This window comes from Crinia signifera, chromosome 1, assembly GCF_055691185.1.
Source record: "Crinia signifera chromosome 1, ASM5569118v1, whole genome shotgun sequence".
Taxonomy (NCBI): domain Eukaryota; kingdom Metazoa; phylum Chordata; class Amphibia; order Anura; family Myobatrachidae; genus Crinia; species Crinia signifera.
In genome coordinates this window covers 73,384,315-73,406,999 of record NC_139217.1, presented here as the reverse complement: position 1 = coordinate 73,406,999, position 22,685 = coordinate 73,384,315, and the positions used below count along the sequence as shown (strand labels likewise).

The 22,685-nt window shown below is 48.8% G+C and overlaps 2 protein-coding genes across 3 annotated transcripts in view; one reads left to right on the top strand and one right to left on the bottom strand.

Annotated features, from left to right (window-relative positions):
- The window catches only part of LOC146042467 (uncharacterized), a 150,156-nt gene extending 127,573 nt beyond the window's left edge, over nt 1–22,583 (bottom strand). The window contains exon 1 of the mRNA XM_083162502.1: nt 21,990–22,583. The gene's annotated coding sequence lies outside the window, so the exon portion shown is untranslated. The remainder of the gene's footprint in view (nt 1–21,989) is intronic.
- LOC146042532 (uncharacterized) overlaps nt 22,107–22,685 on the top strand; it is a 386,937-nt gene continuing 386,358 nt past the window's right edge. For both annotated transcript variants that reach the window (XM_083162688.1, XM_083162613.1), the window contains exon 1: nt 22,107–22,680. In XM_083162688.1, coding sequence (XP_083018814.1) covers nt 22,278–22,680 — 403 coding nt within the window. In that variant the 5' untranslated portion in view covers nt 22,107–22,277. The remainder of the gene's footprint in view (nt 22,681–22,685) is intronic.

Genomic DNA, 22,685 nt, shown 5'->3' with positions numbered 1-22,685 from the left:
TAATAGAGCCCTATGGAAGGCAAGAAGAGAGACAGCAAGGTGTGACACTGAACAACTCCTTGTGCCGAAAAATAAAACAACAGTCAAGCAGGATAAAGTGAGGTTTATAGGCACTTTCTGCCAGGAGAGGCTAGAGGTGCAGCAAGCACTGAATAAGCACATCCATATCTTAAAAACGGACAAAGACCTTGAGAAAATCTTAGGAGACAAAGTTGACATAAGCTGGAGGCGAAGCAGCAATCTCAGGGACACATTAGTCCACAGCCATCTTGAAAAAGAGACCAGACCAGCTATCTATAAGAAGGGTTCATACAAGTGTGGCACATGTAGCGTATGCGCTTACATGAGCACACGTGAATCCTACACAGATAGGTACAACAAGAAGTGGAGGATACAAAAATATAGATCATGTGACATGACAGGGGTAGTTTACAATCTTTGCCATTGTGGTAAACATTATATAGGATAAACACGAAGATCCCTGAGAACAAGGCTGTCCGAGCACCTCCTTAGCACTAAGAATGCCAAAAGAGATCAAGCTGCTAAATTTAAGACCCTAACACCAGTCGCCAAACATTTCATGCGATGCCATCAGGGCCAATGGCCTAAAAGCATTTGGAATGCTAAAGGTGGAAATGGGAATACGAAGAGGGGATTGGGACAAAGAACTACTCAAACAGGAGACACGTTTGATATTCTTAATGAATACCATGTCCCCAAACGGCCTGAACGAGGAAAACAACTATACTGTCTTTTTGTGACTTAACCCAGACAACAACATCACAAGAAAATGATCAACAGGCAACAATCTGAATAAAATAAAGAGACCTCCCATAATAAACATCTCTAGGAAGCAGAGTATAATAACTACAGCTCAATCCTAATGAACAGACTCATAAGTAGATGTGAATCAGAAGACAAACCAAGACTTCACACTGTGGGCCTTATTCTGATCGGAGCGGCCGGCCCGTACGCGTACGTCCCGGTGTTTTTCATGATCTGCGCATGTGCAGATACGCTAATGCGCCGGCGCCAACACTCCACAACGCTTACGGCCGGGTCTCAACGTGCGAAAAAACCTGTACGCGAGTGTACGGGTAATGGGGGCGGCATAGGGGCGTGTTGATGGGAGCGGCCGAAATAATGAGGGAAAGTGGGCGTAAATATGGGCGTACACGGGGGTGTGCACCAAAAATGAGCGGTGCTACTACCGCACGATCGACTAAGGCACCGTTCATTTCGGACACAAAACAGGCGTCCGCCAACCGCCATCTCAAACCACCCCTACAGATACCGCATGCCAACGTGCGCCCGAGTTGGCTAATTAACGCTGATTCCTACTCAAACACATACACCTGAATGTAATAAGCAATGCTGCAGTCTATTAAGTCCAAAGCATGATTTCACTGCCTGCAAGCCACACACACAGCACGCAAACACATTGGATGCTTATGTTTCTATACTTCTCCACATTTAAAGGTTTGTTTAATTTAAGGTAAGAATCTTTTTATACGCTAAGGTAGGTATTTGCTAAACAGTTAGACACATTCACTACGTGCTTTCATAGACTTTACACAGTAGCACACTCAATCTACACAAGTCGACATGTGTCAACGTGTTGACTCTAATACAAACATAGGTTTTGTATTTATGATACAATAACATAAACCACATCTAACACCTACAAAGGATGTTTCAGCAATGTTTGAAGCCCATGCCCACTATTTTGCACATTAATTAATTCAATCAATTAATTAATTTTCTTAATTATAGATGAAAGGCAAGATTTGCAGGTCCATATATGTGAAGGGTATGCCAGCGTGCACGGACGTACGCTCACTCTCATGAGCGGTGACATAAGCTGAGTTTTCTATTGAAAACAATAGGGACCCGTCCGTACAAGCTGGCGTACGCTCAGATCTCCGCAAGAAGTCGGTGGGGAGACGGAGGAAAGACGTCCGTAAACGGCGCCGTACGCTCAGTTGTACGCCTGTTGTCGGAGTGCAAGGGCTGGGCCGTCCGCGTACGTTGCCGTACGCTCATTTGTACGCCACTCCCCTTCTACGGTATTTCTGCCCGTACGCAAGCGGCTGAGTTGTGGGTGGACCTGACACTAACGGCCGCGTACGGCTAGCGTGCGTTAATGGCGAACGTACGCACGTTTGGCCGCTCCGATCAGAATAAGGCCCTGTATTCCCAGTTAATCAAGTTAAACACTTTTTCACGTTTTACGCACTTATGATTTTGAGTGCAGACAATGCGTCACCCCCTTTTCCTCATTCCCTCCACATTCCCACTTATTAGATATATTATAATTTTCGAAACATAATGCACAGATATTCAATAATGACACAAAGACCACACGAAGATGTAGTAGTAATACACACACATGGATCACATTAAGGATCACAGAGAAGATAGGAGTAATCACTCCATGTACCCTCACTACACATGCCCTGGCTCACTGTACTATAGATAGTCAAGACCATTCACTCTGCGAATTAGACATCCACTTTTGAGACTTCCTGAGACCCTTATTTTACGTACAGAGAACACCCCACTGATTGCCATGCCTCTGACATCTAAGCCAAGAGAATAATAGACAGTACTTTATAAGCCAAACTGATTGGTAGCAACCTCTGATTTCCCCGATATTTATGATATAGAAAAACTTATAATCATCTTCTGAGCCCCTCTCTCTCTCTTTTCTACAAACTCCCTTCTTCCGCCCTCTCACCCAAATCAAAGTCTCCCTATACTCTACCCCTCACCCGAATCAAAGCCTCCCTATACTCTAGTTGTCCCCTGAAAGATCCTATTGTTCTAAAACAGGGGTGGGGAACCTTTTTTCTACCGAGGGCCATTTGGAAAATTTGAAAACCCTTCAGGGGCCATATAAAAATGATCAATTATCGGCATTTACAGATGGGTCTGTTCCCATCCTTGTCGACCCAGAACGTCCGCGCTGGCGACCCGCCAGCAGCCGCGCCAGCAAATAGACTGAGACGCGCGTGCGTCTCACGTGCACGCGCGTCTCAGTCTCCGTCGCCAGCGCGACGGAAACCCTGTCCGTCTCCGCCTCAGGGAGACGGACAGGGTTAGGGGGGGTTAGGGGGGGATGCGGGCAGGCGGCGGGGACCCGGGGGAACGGATGGAAGCGCCGTCGGAAGGGGCCGCGCGCGCCTCTCGTGCGCGCGCGTCCCCTTCTCACCATCGCCATGGCGCTGGCGGGGGATGGCGGCTGGCGACGCCAGCGCCATCCCCTGCCAAGATGGGACCAGACGCATCTGTACGCATGGGCATTATACACAGGGCAGCGGCATATACATGTGGGCATTATACACAGAGCAACGGCATATACATGTGGGCATTATACACACTGGCAGCGGCATATACATGTGGGCATAATACACACGCGCAGCGGCATATACATGTGGGCATTATACACAGGGCAGCGGCATATACATGTGGGCATTATACAGAGGGCAGCTGCATATACATGTGGGCATTATACACACGGGCAGCGGCATATACATGTGGGCATTATACACAGGGCAGCGGCATATACATGTGGGCATTATACACAGTGCAGCGGCATATACATGTGGGCATTATACACACTGACAGCGGCATATACATGTGGGCTTATACACACTGGCAGCGGCATATACATGTGGGCATTATACACAGGGCAGCGGCATATACATGTGGGCATTATACACACGGGCAGCGACATATACATGTGGGCATTATACACACTGACAGCGGCATATACATGTGGGCATTATACACACTGACAGCGGCATATACATGTGGGCATTATACACACGGGGAGCGACATATACATGTGGGCAGAGACACCATAAAAAGTGACAGTGTGGAGGAAGGGGGGGTGTCACCCCCAAACAGGTTAATGTGATTATGTCTGATTATGATAATCAGACATAATCACATTAACCTGTTTGGGGGTGAATCCAGGGGTAAATGACAACCCCTGGATCTGTCAGTCACTGGGGAAGGGAGGGCGAGAGAAGCAGCATTTACATTTACAAGTTTAATACTGATTTAGCTGCGGCACCACAGTGTGATGGCTGCTGCTGCGGCGGCTGCTGTACAGTCTGACCTCTGATGCTCTCGCCCATGCAGTGCATGGCGGGCGCATCCCAAACCTCGCGAGTCCCCCTCCCTACTGCCCGCATCACGCCCGCCAATCACTGACGGCGCATCACCTCCACAGCCACTGTGATTGGCGAGCGCGTCTTCTGCACATCTCCCCCGCCACCCGCCCGGCTAAATTACCGATTAATCAGCCGCCCGCCTGCCTATATTACTGATGTATCAGCCGCCCGCCCACCTATATTACATACCAGCCGCCGGGGATGGCTGCTGCTGCCGGGGAGATGTGCAGAAGACGTGCCCGCCAATCACAGTGGCTGTGGAGGTGATGCGCCGGCAGTGATTGGCGGGCGCGTCTTATGCACATCTCCCCGGCGGCAGCAGCAGCAGCCATCCCCGGCGGCTGGTATGTAATATAGGCGGGCGGGCGGCTGATACATCAGTAATATAGGCGGGCGGGAGGGCGGCTGATTATTCGGTAATATAGCCGGGCAGGTGGCTATTTAAAAAGTAACATAGGCGGGCGGACCGGACATACTGGGTGCGGAGGCCGTATCCGGCCCGCGGGCCGGAGGTTCCCCACCCCTGTTCTAAAATAACGGTGCATCCATGTGCATTATGCGATACAGCACCAATGTATTAAATGTAGCAAGAAGAGTAGCTAATATTCCAAAAAGCAACATATTAGCACAGCAAAACAAAGCAGCGTATCAGTACAATAAAGATACTCTTTCTATCTCTTTGTCTCTTTTATTGTGCACATATGTTTAATACTGATAAGAGAAACACTTTCCGTTTTTTCTCTTTCTCCTTGTATAGCATCTATATTTGTCTGTTAGGTACAACGTTCAAATAAGTCATTTTTTTTTTTTAGAAAAACTGAATATGTTCTCATTAAAACCCAATTGAAGGGGGATAACCAATCCGATACGAATTACAACATAGACACTCCCCCACCTGAACTCATGAATATGCAGTAGGGGGTAGGTACTTAAGGGGCTTCCGGGTGCTCACCTGGTTGGTCCTGATGAAGCTGGTGGCCACACGCGTTTTGACCAGACACACTATGGGGGTTATTCTGGTTGCTGCGGTGGGACCGTACACGGTCGGATCAGGTTCTTTTTTCATCTGCGCATGCGTATCTTTCACTATGCGCATGTGCGACGACCGCACACCGCTCACGGACAGGTCTCTACGTGCGAAAAAGCTTGTCCGCAAGTACACGGTCATTGTGGGCGGCATGGGGGCGTTTTTATGGGAGCGGCCGGAATAATGAGGGAAACTGGGCATAAACATGGGCGTGCACACAAAATGCACGGTGCCACAACCGCCTGGATCGGCGAACGCGCCGTGCATTTTGGAACAAAAACAGGCGGACGCCAAAGAGTGCTCATGACCACCTCTAGAGCTACCGCATGAGAGCGGATGCCTGGGTCTGCTAATTAAAGCTGATTACTAGTCAAACACATACACCTGAATGTAATAAGCAATGCTGCAGGCTATTAAGTGAAAACCATTATTTCACTACCTGCAAGCCACACACAGCCCTCAAACACATTGGAAGCATATCTTTCTACACTTCTCAACATGTAAAGGTTGGTTTAATTTTAGGTAATATTCATTCTAATACCTGGTTATATATGTCCAGGTAGTTATTTTATAACCATCTACACCCATTCAGAAAGTGTTTTTTTCTACTTTAAAAAGCAGGACACTCAATTCACAGGAGTCGACATTTGTCAACTTTTTCTTTGTAACACAAACATACCAGTTTTTTATTATGAAAAAGACACATAAACCACATCTAAGAGCAAGAATGATGTCCATTGAAAAAGGCAAGAGACCCGTCCGTGCACTGTGGCGTACGCTCAGATATACGGAAGGTGTCGGTGGGAAAACGGACGAGATCCATCCGTGCACTGTGGCGTACACTCTGATGTACGCCAGGTATCGGTGGCTAAGAGGGAGATCCGTCCGTGCACGGTGGCGTACACTCAAGTAAACGCCACCCCCCATTGTCAGTGTTTGTGACCGTCCGTGTGCGGCTGTTCTGTGGGCGGACTTACGCTCACCGTGAGCGTACGGAAAACGCACGGTGTGACGGACGGTACGCACGTTTCACTGATCCGATCAGAATAAGACCCTAAGTGTGTGAAAATCCCCAATGTCCCTTCCCCCCTGAAATATATTTTGTAATTGTATAAGGGCGCTTGGCATCCGCACATAGAGGCACCGGGCTGAAGTCATGGGGTCAGACCCTGACCACGAACTCTGCACAGCCTTGCAAACGCAGCACGAAAGTGCAGGCAGTTAACACTAGCGTTCATTTCCTCTGTGGAGCGAGTGTGAAACGGAGCACAATACGGATCTGATATGGTGAGAATTGTAGCGTCACATACTGACCACGATTCCCCTTCAGACGCCGGCGTCCGCTGACACTGCTGGGAAGCGTGCGGTTGTATCACAAATGGCCCTGATGGAGTGAGAGTCGCACAGTCACACGCTAACCGCGATCTCCTCTCAGACGCTGTCACTTGTACATACTGTTTGGAGGCAGAAACACGGCATAAAAAATCAGCCGGTGTTCCCTCCTAGGCAGCAGATTAATTGATATAGGAAATATACATTGTTATATACGGCAATAAATATTATTCTCTGACCGGCATTCTTTAACACTTCGCTGCATTTATCATATACAATCGCTCGTTGTTGCTCCCCATTGCCTCGAAATTGGAGCAGTTTTCCAAGCAGCATATATTTCCTAGAATAGCTAGATAGGATAGCTAGAATTTGTAAACTGCCCAAATATAGGAGACACACTTGAATAAATTGTTGCTATTAGCAACAGATTGATAGAAAAGTCTCCCGCATACAGCAGATACACACTATAAGACGTCCAACCAATCTTGATACAGGGCAATCTGACATTGGGGTTCACCATAAGAGGATATTTATCCCCTTTTTTAAAGAACTTCTTCTATCTCTCTATCTACCTCTATGGTAAATGTTTTTATATGTCGCAGTTCTTAAAATGAAAAGAATTAAAAGTTATATTTTATGATTTGTTTTCCTTGATCTTCCAGTGCGCCACACACATGACAGTCTTTTTTTTTCCACGCAATTCTGTCCAATCCCTGTCTTAGTGGCAGTACAACCCACAAAGGATTATCTCACAACTAGATTATTTGTGATATAGGGGTCATAGAAATTTTCTCCCTGTGCGATTGGCTACAAACCTCAAATTCTATATTATTCAGAGACACTTACAGTTCTTGGAGACGGATAAATAAGGCGCTACACAGGAGGTTTAATTGTTCCCAATTTACTACTCTGTGGGGCAATCCTCAATTTCTCCCGGGTCTTGAGAGTGCAGAGTTCCTTGGCTGGAGAGATAAGGGCATTTCTAATATACGCAATGTATTTGACCCAGGAGGCACCAATCTGCTGAGCCACCAATTTTACATGTACCTCCAGACAAGGCATTTTGCACAATCTCAATTGCCCCCTATGGAGAAACCTACTGAGATGGACCCGATACAGTCTTTATTGCGGCCTGAGTGTGTTATGGGCTATGGGATAAGACACTATATACTCTGATCTTATTGCAGCTAGAGTACGATATCACCACCAGCAGCTGCATTCTTGATGGCTGTTGGATGTCCCAGATCTTCCCGCATTGCCTAATCTACTGTATTTAAGAAATTGCCATATACTATGTAATATCTACAGTCGGCTGCTCTGCAGGGGACTCATGTGAAATTTTTTGAAAAGGGCATATGTAGCTCCAGTGCAGAGGGCACATTTTGTCCTCAGCGACACTGGATGCTGTTATAAATGTCAGAAATCTAATGCTACATACTATCACAACTTCTGGGAGTGCGGGAGGATCAGGTTCTTCTGGGATAAATTGGTAAATTACATAAATGACATTTATAGTCTGAAACTCCGGAAACATCCGGCTGCCTGTCTGTTCTTATTTTTCTCAGTGTGGGACTTTGGCCCTAAAAAGGCACAAATCATACCAGTAATAACGATTATGCTAACGATGGCCAAGAAGCTCATTCTTACGCATTGGATCCATAGGGGGTCCCCCTCTATTATGGAGCTAAAGAAGTCAATGCTTAATACCTTGTTTTGTGAAAGGCAGGAGTTGAGGTCAGATTTGGAAAAGGGTGCTCCCGGCTTCTACAAAAAGTGGGAACTCTACATCCTTAGCCTAGACCAGCAGGTTCAACTGTGTATACAGAAATTTTTTGGGTCTACCACCTGGTATCTCCTGCGACAGATCTCCACCTAGTGTTATCTATTGCCTCCAATGCGGGGCTGTTGCTGTTCTTTTTGATAAGGATTTTTAGACTATGAGTCTAATCTTAGGTCTGTGGGGACTAGAATGTCTCCCCCCCCCCTTTTATACCCTTCCTACCCTCCCCTTTTTCCCTTGTCTTTGTCATAAGTGAGGAATACATTGTAATTGTGTTTGAGTGTTTATACAAATAGATATGCAGTTATCTGATATATGTGTATGATATATAGTCTCCAAGTATATTTTGGTATAATATGTTATGGTGGATCTCACCCTATGCAAAAGTTATTATGTTACAATGCTATGAGACTAATAAAAGGTCTGAGATAGAGTTCTGCCATGATAGCATTTATTGTTTTCTACAAAATTGAAAATTGAGTATCACATGATGTTTATCTCTGAATTATATAAAATGCAATATATTCAGAGGGTTTTTCTTGGAAAATTTTTTCAAAGATCCATGTTGACTTCGATTCGACCCTTCTGTGGTTATATATATCTGTATGTAACCATTTTCTAATTCTGTTACAAAATACACTAAAAAATTGTTAAAAAAATAAAAAAAAAGAAGCTAGTGGCCAGAACGTTCTTTAAGTTATGGGCCCTTCTGTGTCTAAAAGTACCCACAATATAGAATTCTTTATCAACACATTTTCTAAGGACCACATCAGCTCCCCCACACAGAGGCAACCCAGTGGGCATCATCTACAACTGTGGCCCACTCCAACTCTGGCTTATTATCATCAGCCTGACCCTGCGTGATGGCACCAATGGCGGCAGCAATTCCGCAACCAATTGTTTGGACCCCAGCCGGATCATCCTGCCTATCATCTGCTTACCATCAGCAGTTGGTCCCTGTGTGACAGTGTACACAGCGGAAGCGACGCTGCAGCTGGTCAGTCTCCTTCCAGACTTACTGCTGGACTCCTGCTAATGCCTTCACAGCGGTGAGTGAGGCTACGCTGCCTCAGATCAGAAGCCGCACTGTCTGCCGAGTGCCAGGGTGACTTTACTGTTCCTACCAGTGATGCACTAGTGAGAGTGGAGGCCCTGCGGACATCAGAACCTGCAGTGGGTGCCCCCTCCATTCATTGATGCACCATTAGGAACAGCACCAAGACCTCCTTGTGTGAGTAACTCAAATTGAGCACCACTTTGCCTTAAACACTGGGAGGACTAATTTGGAAGACATTTACATTTGGGTGTCACAATCCTGTCAGAACTCAGTGTGTTTGTCCTGTCTTACCTGCCTGTCAGTCTTGTTTCTCAGCCTGCTGCAGCAAGATCTGAGTATTTGCTTGTAATGAGCACCTGGGTGATTCTGATTCAGCCATTAACTCTGTGGTTACCATTTGAAAGGATTTATACAAGTTCCCTGTTGGCCTCATCCAGAGACTGTTCCAGGTGTGGCCATTCCTAATCACCCGGATGGCCAATCAGTGCTGCTCTGAGGGGTTATTCTCCCAGCCCTGCATAGACACTTTGCTTTTGCATTGTTGTCAATAACTTGGAAGGAAGCTTCAGCTTGTGTTCCTGCTTAAGCTCTGTGTTATTCCAGTTACCCAGCATTTGTATCCTGCTTCCAAGCATTCCTACACCTGTGAGCTTCCAAGACCCTGCACCAGCATTCCTACACCTGTGTGCTTCCAAGACCCTGCACCAGCGTTCCTACACCTGTGTGCCTCCAACACCCTGCACCAGCGTTCCTACACCTGTGTGCCTCCAAAACCCTGCACCAGTGTTCACCTGTTCCTGCATTACAAGTACCTGCACCAGTGTTACCCTGTACCCGTATCCAGTACCTGCTTCCTGTCCCAGCACCTGTGTTCCCGAGTCGCCTGCACCTGTGCTTCCAGTTACCTGCACCTGTGCTTCCAAGTTATCTGCACCTGTGTTCATCTGTGCCAGTGTTCATCTGTTCCTGCCTTCCGAAGTTACCTGCACCTGTGCTTCCGACTCACCTGTACCTGTGTTCATCTGCACCAGTGTTCATCCTTTCCTGCATTTCGAGTTACCTGCACCTGTGCTTCCGAGTTACCTGCACCTGTGCTTCCGAGTTACCTGCACCTGTGCTTCCGAGTTACCTGCACCTGTGCTTCCGAGTTACCTGCACCTGTGCTTTCGAGTTTCCTGCACCTGTGCTTCCGAGTTACCTGCACCTGTGCTTCCGAGTTTCCTGCACCTGTGCTTCCGAGTTTCCTGCACCTGTTCTTCCGAGTTACCTGCACCTGTGACCACTTGCACCCGCACGCTCCAGCATCTGCACCTGTGTCCACCTGCCTATGCGTGCCTCAGTACCTGCACCCGCAACCACCTTCACCACTGCCTACCGTGCTTCCTGCACCTGCTCTCCAGTGGTCCAACTCCGTACTTCCGGCACCTGCACTCCAGTGGACCTACTCTGTGCATTCCAGCTCCTGTGCTCCCGTGCCTCTACTACGTGCCTCCAAGTAACTTATCAGTTCCCAGCTTTCCAAAGACTTTTACAGACTTTCAAATGTCCCCTGTACCAGTTAATTCAATGCAATAAACTTTACTCATTTGTATCCACTTGCCTCCGTCCTGTTTCCATTGGGTTGTCAGCTAGCCACCAAGGTCACTCCCGGGTCCCAAATCCCCAGTCGTGACAGTATGCAAAAGCCCCTGGACTTGGCTAGTGACTTTAAAGTGGCTATGCAAAATCTGACAGCAATACCAATGGGAACCTACCACCACTCACTTATCCAGCTGCAAGAACTTTTGGCAAAAAATTTTCCCATAATAACTACGTTACTCAGTTACACTCCTGAGGTTGTGAAGCCCATCAGCTACAGCTCCAAAGTGAAAGGAGTCTCAGTGACAGTGCCTGTGAAATCTGAAAGGCCTCCCAACCTTCAGAGCGAAATTTCTGTCCAGGGCAAGCGGAGGTCCCAGCTTTCAGAATCTGAACGCCAAAGACGCAGGTCTCTCCATTTATGTTTCTACTGTGGTAATCCAGACCACTTCATTGAGAATTGTTCACTCCGCAAGCCCAAGAACAAAGTGATTCTGACCACATCCAGTCTCCAGCCCCAAGAGGGGGTCCGCAGTCTCCAGCCCCAAGAGGGGGTCCGCAGTCTTCAGCCCCAAGTGGGGGTCCGCAGTCTTCAGCCCCAAGTGGGGGTCCGCAGTCTTCATCCCCAAGTGGGGGTCCGCAGTCTTCAGCCCCAAGTGGGGGTCCGCAGTCTTCAGCCCCAAGTAGGGGTCCGCAGTCTTCAGCCCCAAGCGGGGGTCCGCAGTCTTCAGCCCCAAGTGGGGGTCCGCAGTCTCCAGCCCCAAGAGGGGGTCCGCAGTCTCCAGCCCCAAGAGGGGGTCCGCAGTCTCCAGCCCCAAGAGGGGGTCCGCAGTCTCCAGCCCCAAGAGGGGGTCCGCAGTCTCCAGCCCCAAGAGGGGGTCCGCAGTCCCCAGCCCCAAGAGGGGGTCCGCAGTCTCCAGCCCCAAGAGGGGGTCCGCAGTCTCCAGCCCCAAGAGGGGGTCCGCAGTCTCCAGCCCCAAGAGGGGGTCCGCAGTCTCCAGCCCCAAGAGGGGGTCCGCAGTCTCCAGCCCCAAGAGGGGGTCCGCAGTCTCCAGCCCCAAGAGGGGGTCCGCAGTCTCCAGCCCCAAGAGGGGGTCCGCAGTCTCCAGCCCCAAGAGGGGGTCCGCAGTCCTCAGCCCCAAGAGGGGGTCCGCAGTCCTGTGTCCACTCCGGTTCCAGCTGGTTCAAGTACCACCATTGATGATCCGGTTCCAGCCGTCAGTCAGGAGGCTCATTCGGTTCCAGCCAATTCCGACACCTCTGGACCTCATCCGGTCCCATCCGTCAGTCCAGAGTCCACTCCGGTCCCAGCCGGTTCAAGTACCTCCATTGATGATCCGGTTCCAGCCGTCAGTCAGGAGGCTCATTCGGTTCCAGCCGATTCCGACACCTCTGGTTCTCATCCGGTCTTAACCGTCAGTCCAGAGTCCATGCCGGTCCCAGCCGGTTCAAGTATATTCAGGGATCATCCGTTGCCATCCATCAATCCTGAGTCCATGCCGGTCCCAGCCGGTTTAAGCATCTTCAGTGATCATCCGGTCCCATCCATCAATCCAGAGTCCCTGCCGGTCCTAGCTGGTTCAAGTACAATCGGATGTCCTCCGGTTCCAGCTGGTCCAAGTTTGTCTACTTCCAAGTCTGTACTATCCTTCAGCCCAGAGACTCTTCCAAACTTACCTGATCCTGATAATTCCAGCATGTCTTCTATCGACTCCCACTGTGTTGAAAAAACAGTTAGTACTCTAGAGACTCTATACTTTAACATAGATTTAGCTCAGTCCTCCAAGATGGAACTCCCCGAACAAGATCAAGCTCTTCTTGACCAATATATCAAAAATTTTCGGGCTGCCAGAAAACAGGCTGGTTCACAGTCGTCACCGAAGACTCAGTCCATAGATATGGAACTAAATTATATGGCTCTGTCTCCTTCCAAAGATTCCTTCGAGTTTTCTGCTGAATATCCCACATCTTCAAGGTCTGTACCCATGAGCTTAAGAGTTGGCTGTGTTTCTCTGTCTCATCCTCAAGTGGAACCTTCTACGGTACCTTGCCCTAACAAGTCTTCAGAAACCTCCAGTCAGAGCAAGGCAGTCTTAACTCTAGACATGGATTCTGATTCCGAGTATGATGAGGATTATGACTCTACCCCTTTCCTTGAAAATCCTGTTTCACCTTGCCATGTCTTACCTCTGAGAAAAATTCAGTTAGATGCTAAAGATGGCTATCCGAAAGCCCCTGGATATCGAACAAGATTTAATTTGAGTCCTAGTGGTGCCTTAGCCTCAAGGGCCCGATCTTCTCGTGTCTCAGTTCCAGTCAAAAATACTTCAGTTATCTCTGATGAATTTGATTCTACGTCTTTCTCCAGTGGTCCTCTTCGTCCAAGTCAAGTGTTCCTTCAGGACGGAAGTCATCCTCATTATCGTGTCCAATGGAACGGGAATTCCGTTTACATCGACGATGGATGGTCCACCTGTTCTGATGATGAGGCAGAATTGTGACTTTTCTTCAAAGTTCCTGAAGTGTCCGGTGGCCACCCGTAAAGGGGGGGGGGGTACTGTCACAATCCTGTCAGAACTCAGTGTGTTTGTCCTGTCTTACCTGCCTGTCAGTCTTGTTTCTCAGCCTGCTGCAGCAAGATCTGAGTATTTGCTTGTAATGAGCACCTGGGTGATTCTGATTCAGCCATTAACTCTGTGGTTACCATTTGAAAGGATTTATACAAGTTCCCTGTTGGCCTCATCCAGAGACTGTTCCAGGTGTGGCCATTCCTAATCACCCGGATGGCCAATCAGTGCTGCTCTGAGGGGTTATTCTCCCAGCCCTGCATAGACACTTTGCTTTTGCATTGTTGTCAATAATTTGGAAGGAAGCTTCAGCTTGTGTTCCTGCTTAAGCTCTGTGTTATTCCAGTTACCCAGCATTTGTATCCTGCTTCCAAGCATTCCTACACCTGTGAGCTTCCAAGACCCTGCACCAGCATTCCTACACCTGTGTGCTTCCAAGACCCTGCACCAGCGTTCCTACACCTGTGTGCCTCCAACACCCTGCACCAGCGTTCCTACACCTGTGTGCCTCCAAAACCCTGCACCAGTGTTCACCTGTTCCTGCATTACAAGTACCTGCACCAGTGTTACCCTGTACCCGTATCCAGTACCTGCTTCCTGTGCCAGCACCTGTGTTCCCGAGTCGCCTGCACCTGTGCTTCCAGTTACCTGCACCTGTGCTTCCAAGTTATCTGCACCTGTGTTCATCTGTGCCAGTGTTCATCTGTTCCTGCCTTCCGAAGTTACCTGCACCTGTGCTTCCGACTCACCTGTACCTGTGTTCATCTGCACCAGTGTTCATCCGTTCCTGCATTTCGAGTTACCTGCACCTGTGCTTCCGAGTTACCTGCACCTGTGCTTCCGAGTTACCTGCACCTGTGCTTCAGAGTTACCTGCACCTGTGCTTCCGAGTTACCTGCACCTGTGCTTCCGAGTTACCTGCACCTGTGCTTCCGAGTTACCTGCACCTGTGCCTCCGAGTTACCTGCACCTGTGCTTCCGAGTTACCTGCACCTGTGCTTCCGAGTTTCCTGCACCTGTGCTTCCGAGTTTCCTGCACCTGTTCTTCCGAGTTACCTGCACCTGTGACCACTTGCACCCGCACGCTCCAGCATCTGCACCTGTGTCCACCTGCCTATGCGTGCCTCAGTACCTGCACCCGCAACCACCTTCACCACTGCCTACCGTGCTTCCGGCACCTGCTGTCCAGTGGTCCAACTCCGTACTTCCGGCACCTGCACTCCAGTGGACCTACTCTGTGCATTCCAGCTCCTGTGCTCCCGTGCCTCTACTACGTGCCTCCAAGTAACTTATCAGTTCCCAGCTTTCCAAAGACTTTTACAGACTTTCCAATGTCCCCTGGGGTTGGGATCGATTTGTAGAATGACATTTGGTCGAATGTCATTTGGTCGACACCACTAGGTCGAATGTGTAAAAATGTCGACATGGGTTTATGTCGACCTTCCGACTATGTCGACTGCCATTAGGTCGAATGGGGTTAAGTCGAATTGCTCTTTTTGGGGGTTTTTTGGCCGAAATGTCAACAGTGTCGACATGGACACTGTTGACATAGTGAATCGGACCCTCGCATCGCTCGCTTCGCTCGCAATGCTTCGGGCACGGTGCCTCGCTGCGCTCGGCACACTATTTTATTCTCCCACCACGCCCTAGTGGATGGTAGGGCATGAACCACAGCCTGTCGGCACAAAAAAACCCCAAAAAGAGCAATTCGACCTAACCCCATTCGACCTAATGGCAGTCGACATAGTCGGAAGGTCGACATAAACCCATGTCGACATTTTTACCCATTCGACCTAGTGGTATCGACCAAATGACATTCGACCAAATGTCATGTGATAATTCGACCGTATCCCGTCCCCTGTACCAGTTCATTCAATGCAATAAACTTTACTCATTTGTATCCACTTGCCTCCGTCCTGTTTCCATTGGGTTGTCAGCTAGCCACCAAGGTCACTCCCGGGTCCCAAATCCCCAGTCGTGACATTGGGTTTACAAATGGAAGTTTTGAGTTCTATTTACCCACATCCGAACCCAGGTGCATTGAACTACACCATTTAATCTAGGCCACATTGTCTACTTTTAGAATGTTTTTATTTCTCTAATGGCCATTTTTATGTGTAATTTTGTGTTTCTAAATATATGTATCTAATGCTGCTAATTATATAGGAACTGCTACAATAAAGTGTTATTTTATTAATTGTTTATTTTTGTACACCTGAGCGCCTTACAGTAATACCTATTCTTTTCTGTTGCTGCTGGTGTACATTACACATAACAAACAATCCCTAGCGCTCTGGACACATTTCTTAATACCAGTCCAGCCTTGAGCCACCATCCAGCCTTCTGATGCTAATGGCTAACCAGCCGCTCCTGCAACCAGCCGCTAACGGTTACAACCGCTTCTGCTTCTAGATACTAATGGCTACAATCCGTTCCTGCGACTCAGTAGCGCACGCAGGTGGGGTTTCTGAGGGGTAGATTTACGAAGTGGCGTTGATGTGTAAATGCGCTATCCCCGTGCGCTGAAGCAGGGGATAGCGCATCGCCTAATCTATCACACCCGCCGAGCGTTTACTCTAACGCCGGCGGTGTGGGGCAGGAGGCATAGCGCAGGGGCGATATTTTGCTGATATATCGCTGACCGTTCCGCCTGCAGCTGTCGACTTCGCCAGCTGCAGGCGGCGATGCCCTATACCTACAGCAGGGACAGCACTGTCCCTGCTGCTGGAGCTGAGCTGCGCTGGGATCTCGTGAGACTAGCGAGATCCCGCGCATGCGCAGTGAGCCGGCCGGTAGGGAAGGAGACGGCGCATCAGTATTAACTGATGCGCTGTCTCCAGGAGGGACATCGCCGGAGGGGGGAGTTAGCGCTCCCCCACTCCGGCGGCAAGATCTTAATAGATCTTGTCGGTATCCCCTCCTGCTTCGCCTCGCTAATGAGGCGAAGCAGGAACTGTTATAGCGGCGCGATAGGCGCCGCTATAATAAATCTACCCCTGAGTACCTTGCTTGAAAGCTGAGGGTCTCCTCTTTCCATGGGTACAAGAATTTAAAAAATCGGCCCTTGGGAACCAGAGATATCTGAGTTCAAATCAGTGGTCCCCATCCAAGCCTGTTAATTGCTCTTCCCAGTCAGATATTTCAGGTTCTGTCTGACTTAGAGTTTTCTGAGGGTATATTCCATAAGCTGGGACTCTCCCCCTTTGATGGACACTAGTAGTTTGTCTCTACTGTTCAGAGAACCAGAGATATCAGCCTTACAGCAGCTGGTTACTGCTCCAGCTCCACACACCTGGTATGTAGTTTTATATTCTCGTTGGCAGATTGCTCTGCCTCCTGAACTCTGATCCCCTAGTCCCCAGTACCATTTGGTAGGTGGGATTCTCTAGTTTGTAATTCGATTAAAATCTAATAAATCTATTTCTGGGAACTGGATATAAAGTCAAGCAAGCTGTCCTCCCACCAGAAAATTATGAATAATAAGCCCACTCCACTATACACCACTCCTCTGCATATTAAACATCCTCTACCACCCTGGAATTTATGTATCAGGGCCTCTTCATTGAGCCCAATGTCCCCTTCTCCCACCTCATCTCCCACCATCTGTGCAGTAAAGGGGTAATTAGTGGAAATTACTGATCCAGGCCCTACATGCTGAGTGGTTGATATAATACCCCCTACCACCCGCAGGACATCAAAGCTTCCCCCACCCCTACCGCTGGAGGATCGGTAGGGGCCCCAATACATTGCTATGCCCAGGGGTCTACACTGCTGTTGACGCCCCTGTATGTATATATATATATATATATATATATATATAATTATTATTTATATATATTTGGTCTATCTATAATACTTTAACTGACCCGGCATATACTGGGTCACCTAAGTGTCCACCTCCGTGCTTTGCTCCGCCCCTATGGAAAACCCCTTCTGAAAATCCTGCATTTGCCCCTGCGACTTGATGCTATTACTCATCCACTTGTTCCTGCTATCTATCGTTCCAATGCCGTCAGTCACTATCCTGCCGCAGTTCAGGTGCTATCCTGACGCTGTCTTGCATTGAGATGCTGAGCGCCACTTATACACTTTCCTGCATCCTGCTATCAGTAAGACCTTCAGCCTTTAAGCAATATCCAATCATCAGCCTGGATGCCTAATTGATATTGGAGTTCCCGATTCCTGTTTCTGCCAAGAAGGCGTTTTTTTCTGTTCAAATTATCCTGAATTATTTCCGGCATCACCGGTTTCTGCCTTATTGCCAAGGCTTCCCTCCTCAGTTATATCCAGAACTATTCCGGAATCCCCGGATTCCTAACCTGAGTTATTCCGGCAGTCAGTATCCTGAGTTGTTGCCTAGGAGTATTTACATACTATTCCAAGTAACCCTGGATTCAGTTTACTACAACTACTCCCAGGAGATCTTCGTTGAGTTCTCAGCTCCATCTGGTCTTGCTTTCACCAGTCTTACCGGCACAATTACAGTGCAAGTTTATTCTGAACCTTTCACTCCCTGTACAGGTTCCTCTTGTGACCACCCAGCATCCATAGGACCACAGTAGTCACTACTGAGTCCACACACCCAACTCATGAGACACATCACCCTATCCAGTCAAACACTGCCTCTCTGTCTCCCCGTCATATCACTTGTCACCCACTTCATCACCCCATCATCCTCTACATCCCACTGCGGTACTCTTTACTTAGTGCGGCGCCCGTCGCGGGCATCGCGGGTACATTAATGTATGGCCGCGACGCGACCGACGCGATGCCCGCGATTTCCCATTGAAACCAATGTTAAACAGGGAAATCGTGTCGGTCGCGTCGCGGCCGGCCATAAATGCACCCGCGATGCCCGCGACGCGATGCTCACGATTTCCCATAGGGAACAATGTTAAAAGTCGCGATGGACCCGATTTTAGTGTTAAATGGCTCAATCAACCCGATTTGGCCATAGGAATCAATGTTAAATGGGCTACAGAGCCCATTAACCCTTAATTGTCCCCCCAAATTTTTAACGCCACCCCACGATCCACGCCAACCCGAAGCGTGGCGAGCGCAGCGAGCCCGCGAGGGGCGGCGGTACGCGTCCTCCGACCTTTTCATGCCCTACTATCCACGTCGGCGTGGTGTGAGAATATAATAGTGTGGCGAGCGCAGCGAGCCACCGAGCCCGAAGCGTGGCGAGGGGACGCGGATACCTTCACAGGTAGACGCGTCCCCTCGCGGGCTTCACAGGTGTCCGTGGCGACCTGGACACCTGTGAAGCCCGCGAGGGGACGCGTCTACCTGTGAAGGTATCCGCGTCCCCTCGCGGGGCTCGCTGCGCTCGCCACGCTTCGGGCTCGGTGGCTCGCTGCGCTCGCCACACTATTATATTCTCACACCACGCCGACGTGGATAGTAGGGCATGAAAAGGTCGGAGGACGCGTACCGCCGCCCCTCGCGGGCTCGCTGCGCTCGCCACGGGTTGGCGTGGATCGTGGGGTGGCGTTAAAAAATTTTGGGGACATTTAAGGGTTAATTGGGCCTAATTCAGGGTTAATATGGCCAAATCGGGTCAATTGAGCCATTTAACAGTGAAATCGCGGTCAATCAGCCTTTTTTAACATTGTTCCCTATGGGAAAATCGCGGTGATCGCGGTCATCGCGACCATCCAATTTTACCCGCGATGCCCGCGATTACCGCGATCACCGCGATTTTTACCCGCGATGACCACGATTTTGATCGGTGGCGCCGTGCTAAGTAAAGAGTACCCCCACTGCTTTTGTCTGGCTTCATTCACTGCACCCCACTGCCACGCCTTTCTCTGGTGTTAACCAATACTTCTCACTGTCACCCTCTGCCTCTTCCTATTATCCTCTGCCTCTCCATATCCCACTATGTCTCCCCATCACCCACTGCCTCACCCTTGCATCACTATCTCCCTATCACACTCTCTCTCCTGTCACCTCCTGCCCCTTCATAGCATCACCAAGCCCCCCATTATACGTATACAGTAGGCCTGTCCACTTTCCCTGGAGTGTGCAATAAAACCCAGCAATTTTCAGGACAATGTTCACCATAACACTAAGCAAAAAACGCCCAGTGTGTATGCACCATTAGTCTCGGGAAAACCAGATCTTCTATCAAAGTAATGAGTTATGCTGGGTACACACCACAACGATGCAGATCGTGAGCGGGTCATAAGATGATCGTGTGACCAGCTCACGATCTGTGGAGCACATGACCCGCTCACGATCTGCATCCAATCCGATCGTGACCCGTAATCCACTAGAATGGTCATTTACAGATCCTACCTGCTGCAGGTAGGATCAGAGAAATGACCTAACGACCCGCAGGGTAGGATCGGGATCTGATCAGAAATGGCCCAAAACATGACCAATTTACATACAATCAGACGAGATTGTATGTAAATTGGGTCATTTTGAGCCAAATGGTCCTGGTTTGTACCCTACTGTACATTAGTATCAATTTCTACCTAACCTCTGATAAAGAAGGGGATGATTAGTTCAGTGCATAATAATTATTTGTTTTTGCAAACATGATAACAACCATCAAAAGGCGGGTTCTAATCTTTTCAGCAGCCCCTATATGTTTCCTTAATCACAGTTCATAAAATGACATCAACAACTGTAACAACTGACAAATAACAAAATCATTGGAACCAAAGTGACCTCATAGCAAGTTTTCAAAGTAGTTTTAGAAAAGCAGATGTACCCAGACCCAGGTGTGGGTTGTTAGGTCTACACCAACTAGGTCGACAAGCATTGAGTCGACAGGCAGTAAGGTCGACATGGGTCAAGGTCGACATGTGCCTAGGTCGACAGGACATTAGGTCGACACAATCATTAGGTCGACATGGGCAAGGTCGACAGTCAAAAGGTCAACATGGTTTTTTTTTACCTGAATGTCGACATGGACACAGTTTGAAGTGCACTGCATCCCCGCGCATCACTAGCTTCGCTTGCTATGCTTTGTGCACACTATTTTAATCTCCCATCACACCCTAGTGGCTGTTGGCTCAAAAAACAGTGGAAAACCCCATGTCGACCTAGCCCATGTCGACCTAATGCTTGTTTCAACCTAGTTCCATGTCGACCTAGACACATGTCGACCTTGACCCATGTGGACCTTGCTGCCTGTCAACCTAGGGGTGTCAACCCAATGCTTGTCGACCTAGTTGGTGTAGACCTAATGACCGTATCCCCCAAACACTTAACTCTCCTATAGGCTGTAATGTCACTGCCCCTAGTTAGGGATGGCCATCAGTGCAGTCGCCATCAATGGCAATACTGCAACCAGCCATCGATAGACACATACTATGTGATGGATAACCATCAATAGTTTTAGCTATCGATGGTCATCCACTATCTTTGACTGAATAGCCAGTGGGCCAATCAGAATGTGGGGGTGGGGCTTAAGTGTTGTCAGGGTGCAGAGTTATGCTCCTTGTCCCGGCACCTTGAAAAAAAAAGAAACATCGGTTCTCCTGTCTTCTCCATCTGGTTCTCCCACATCGTTGGCAAAAGTATTCAACATTGGCCATAAACCATCAATGATTTCAAATCATCGAAGGTCCCTACCCCTAGTGCGCAGCTGGCTGCACATGGTCAGATTTCCTATAGGTTTACATGTGATATACAGCATATACAGAATGGCTTACCTGTACTCTTCGCATACAGAAAGGTGTGCATATGTCATATGTCAACTGAGGTTTCCGCCCCAACAGTAACTTTTATTTCTTACTTACATACAGTACAGATTGCATGGTATTTCCTTAGCAACCTTCCTTAGCGATCGTGATCACAACCACCAAAAGGCGGGTTCTGATCTTTTCGGCTGCACCTATATATGTTTAACTAATCACAGGTAATAAAAGAACATCAGGGAACTTTGGGCCTGATTCAGACCTGTTCACTAGGCTACGCATGTTCTCAGCCTAGTGAACAGGTTAACGCCGCTCACCACCCCACCGAATGCCCCCCGCCGCTCTCTTCCTCTCAGTAGCATAGGAGCAGATGTGTTTGCATACACATCTGCTTGCATGTGGCCGACTTCTGGTGATGTCAGCTGTCAGCGTCACTGCCTCATTACCATGAGAACGAACAGCGTTCTCAAGGGAACGCCCATGGAACACTGGGCTTTCCCATATGGTAATGGGGCAGCCCGGCGCCCCCCGCCCGTGCACCCGGCAAACCGAAAGTTCGCCGCGGGTGCACGCACCCTACATCTGCGCAGACGCGCCCCATCGGTGCTCCGTGCGAATGCACAGAGGACCGAATGGATTTGAATAACCCCCACTGAGTTTTCTAAGTGGTTGTAGAAAAGCACATGTAGCCGGACAATTACCTCTATCACAGGCTGTAGTGTCACTGCCCCTAGTGGGCAGCTGGCTGCATATGGTCAGATTTCCTATAGGTTTATATGTGATTATACACTGTACGCAGCATATACAGAATGGCTTACCTGTACTCTTCGCATACAGAAGGGTGTGCATATGTCTCCTGTCATCTCAGGTTTCCGCCCCAACAGTAACTTTCATTTCTTACTTTTTTCGTACACAGTAAGCTTGCATGGTACTTCCTGATATACAGTACAGATTGCATCTGCTTCTCTTCTGACAAACAACAACAAACCGCTAATTTACCGACACGCCCTTATCAAGTCCTCGCTTTCCCTCTATAGTACAATACCATCACATCACAGCTCATTGATCCGATTCCGTACACTGAGTGCAGAGAACAGCAGGGAAACATGGTGGAACCTTCTCCAAAAAAAGCCAGGAGGGAGAAAGTCCTGCTTCGTGTCTGTGACCAGTTCTCACGGACAGAGGCCGGCATCATCTGTCCCGTTATCCCAGCTGCACATTCTGTGCGCGTCCTCTACAAACTCCAAAGGGAATCACTCAGAGACGCCATAGCAGAAGCCGTGCAGGTGTTCGGGCTCACTGTGCTTGAGATGGAGCTGGTCCCGTCTGCTCCCGGCGCGGAGATTGAAGGCAACTTGTTCATTGAATGTATTGGACCGCTGCGCACTGGGGACAGGAGCCTGGAGGAGAGAGTGAAGTCACAATTAAGGGACACTCTAAAACTAAAGTCCCTTGAAGTAAAAATAGTTCCAGACAGAGATGAAATCATCCTACAGCCAATTATATCAGGTACA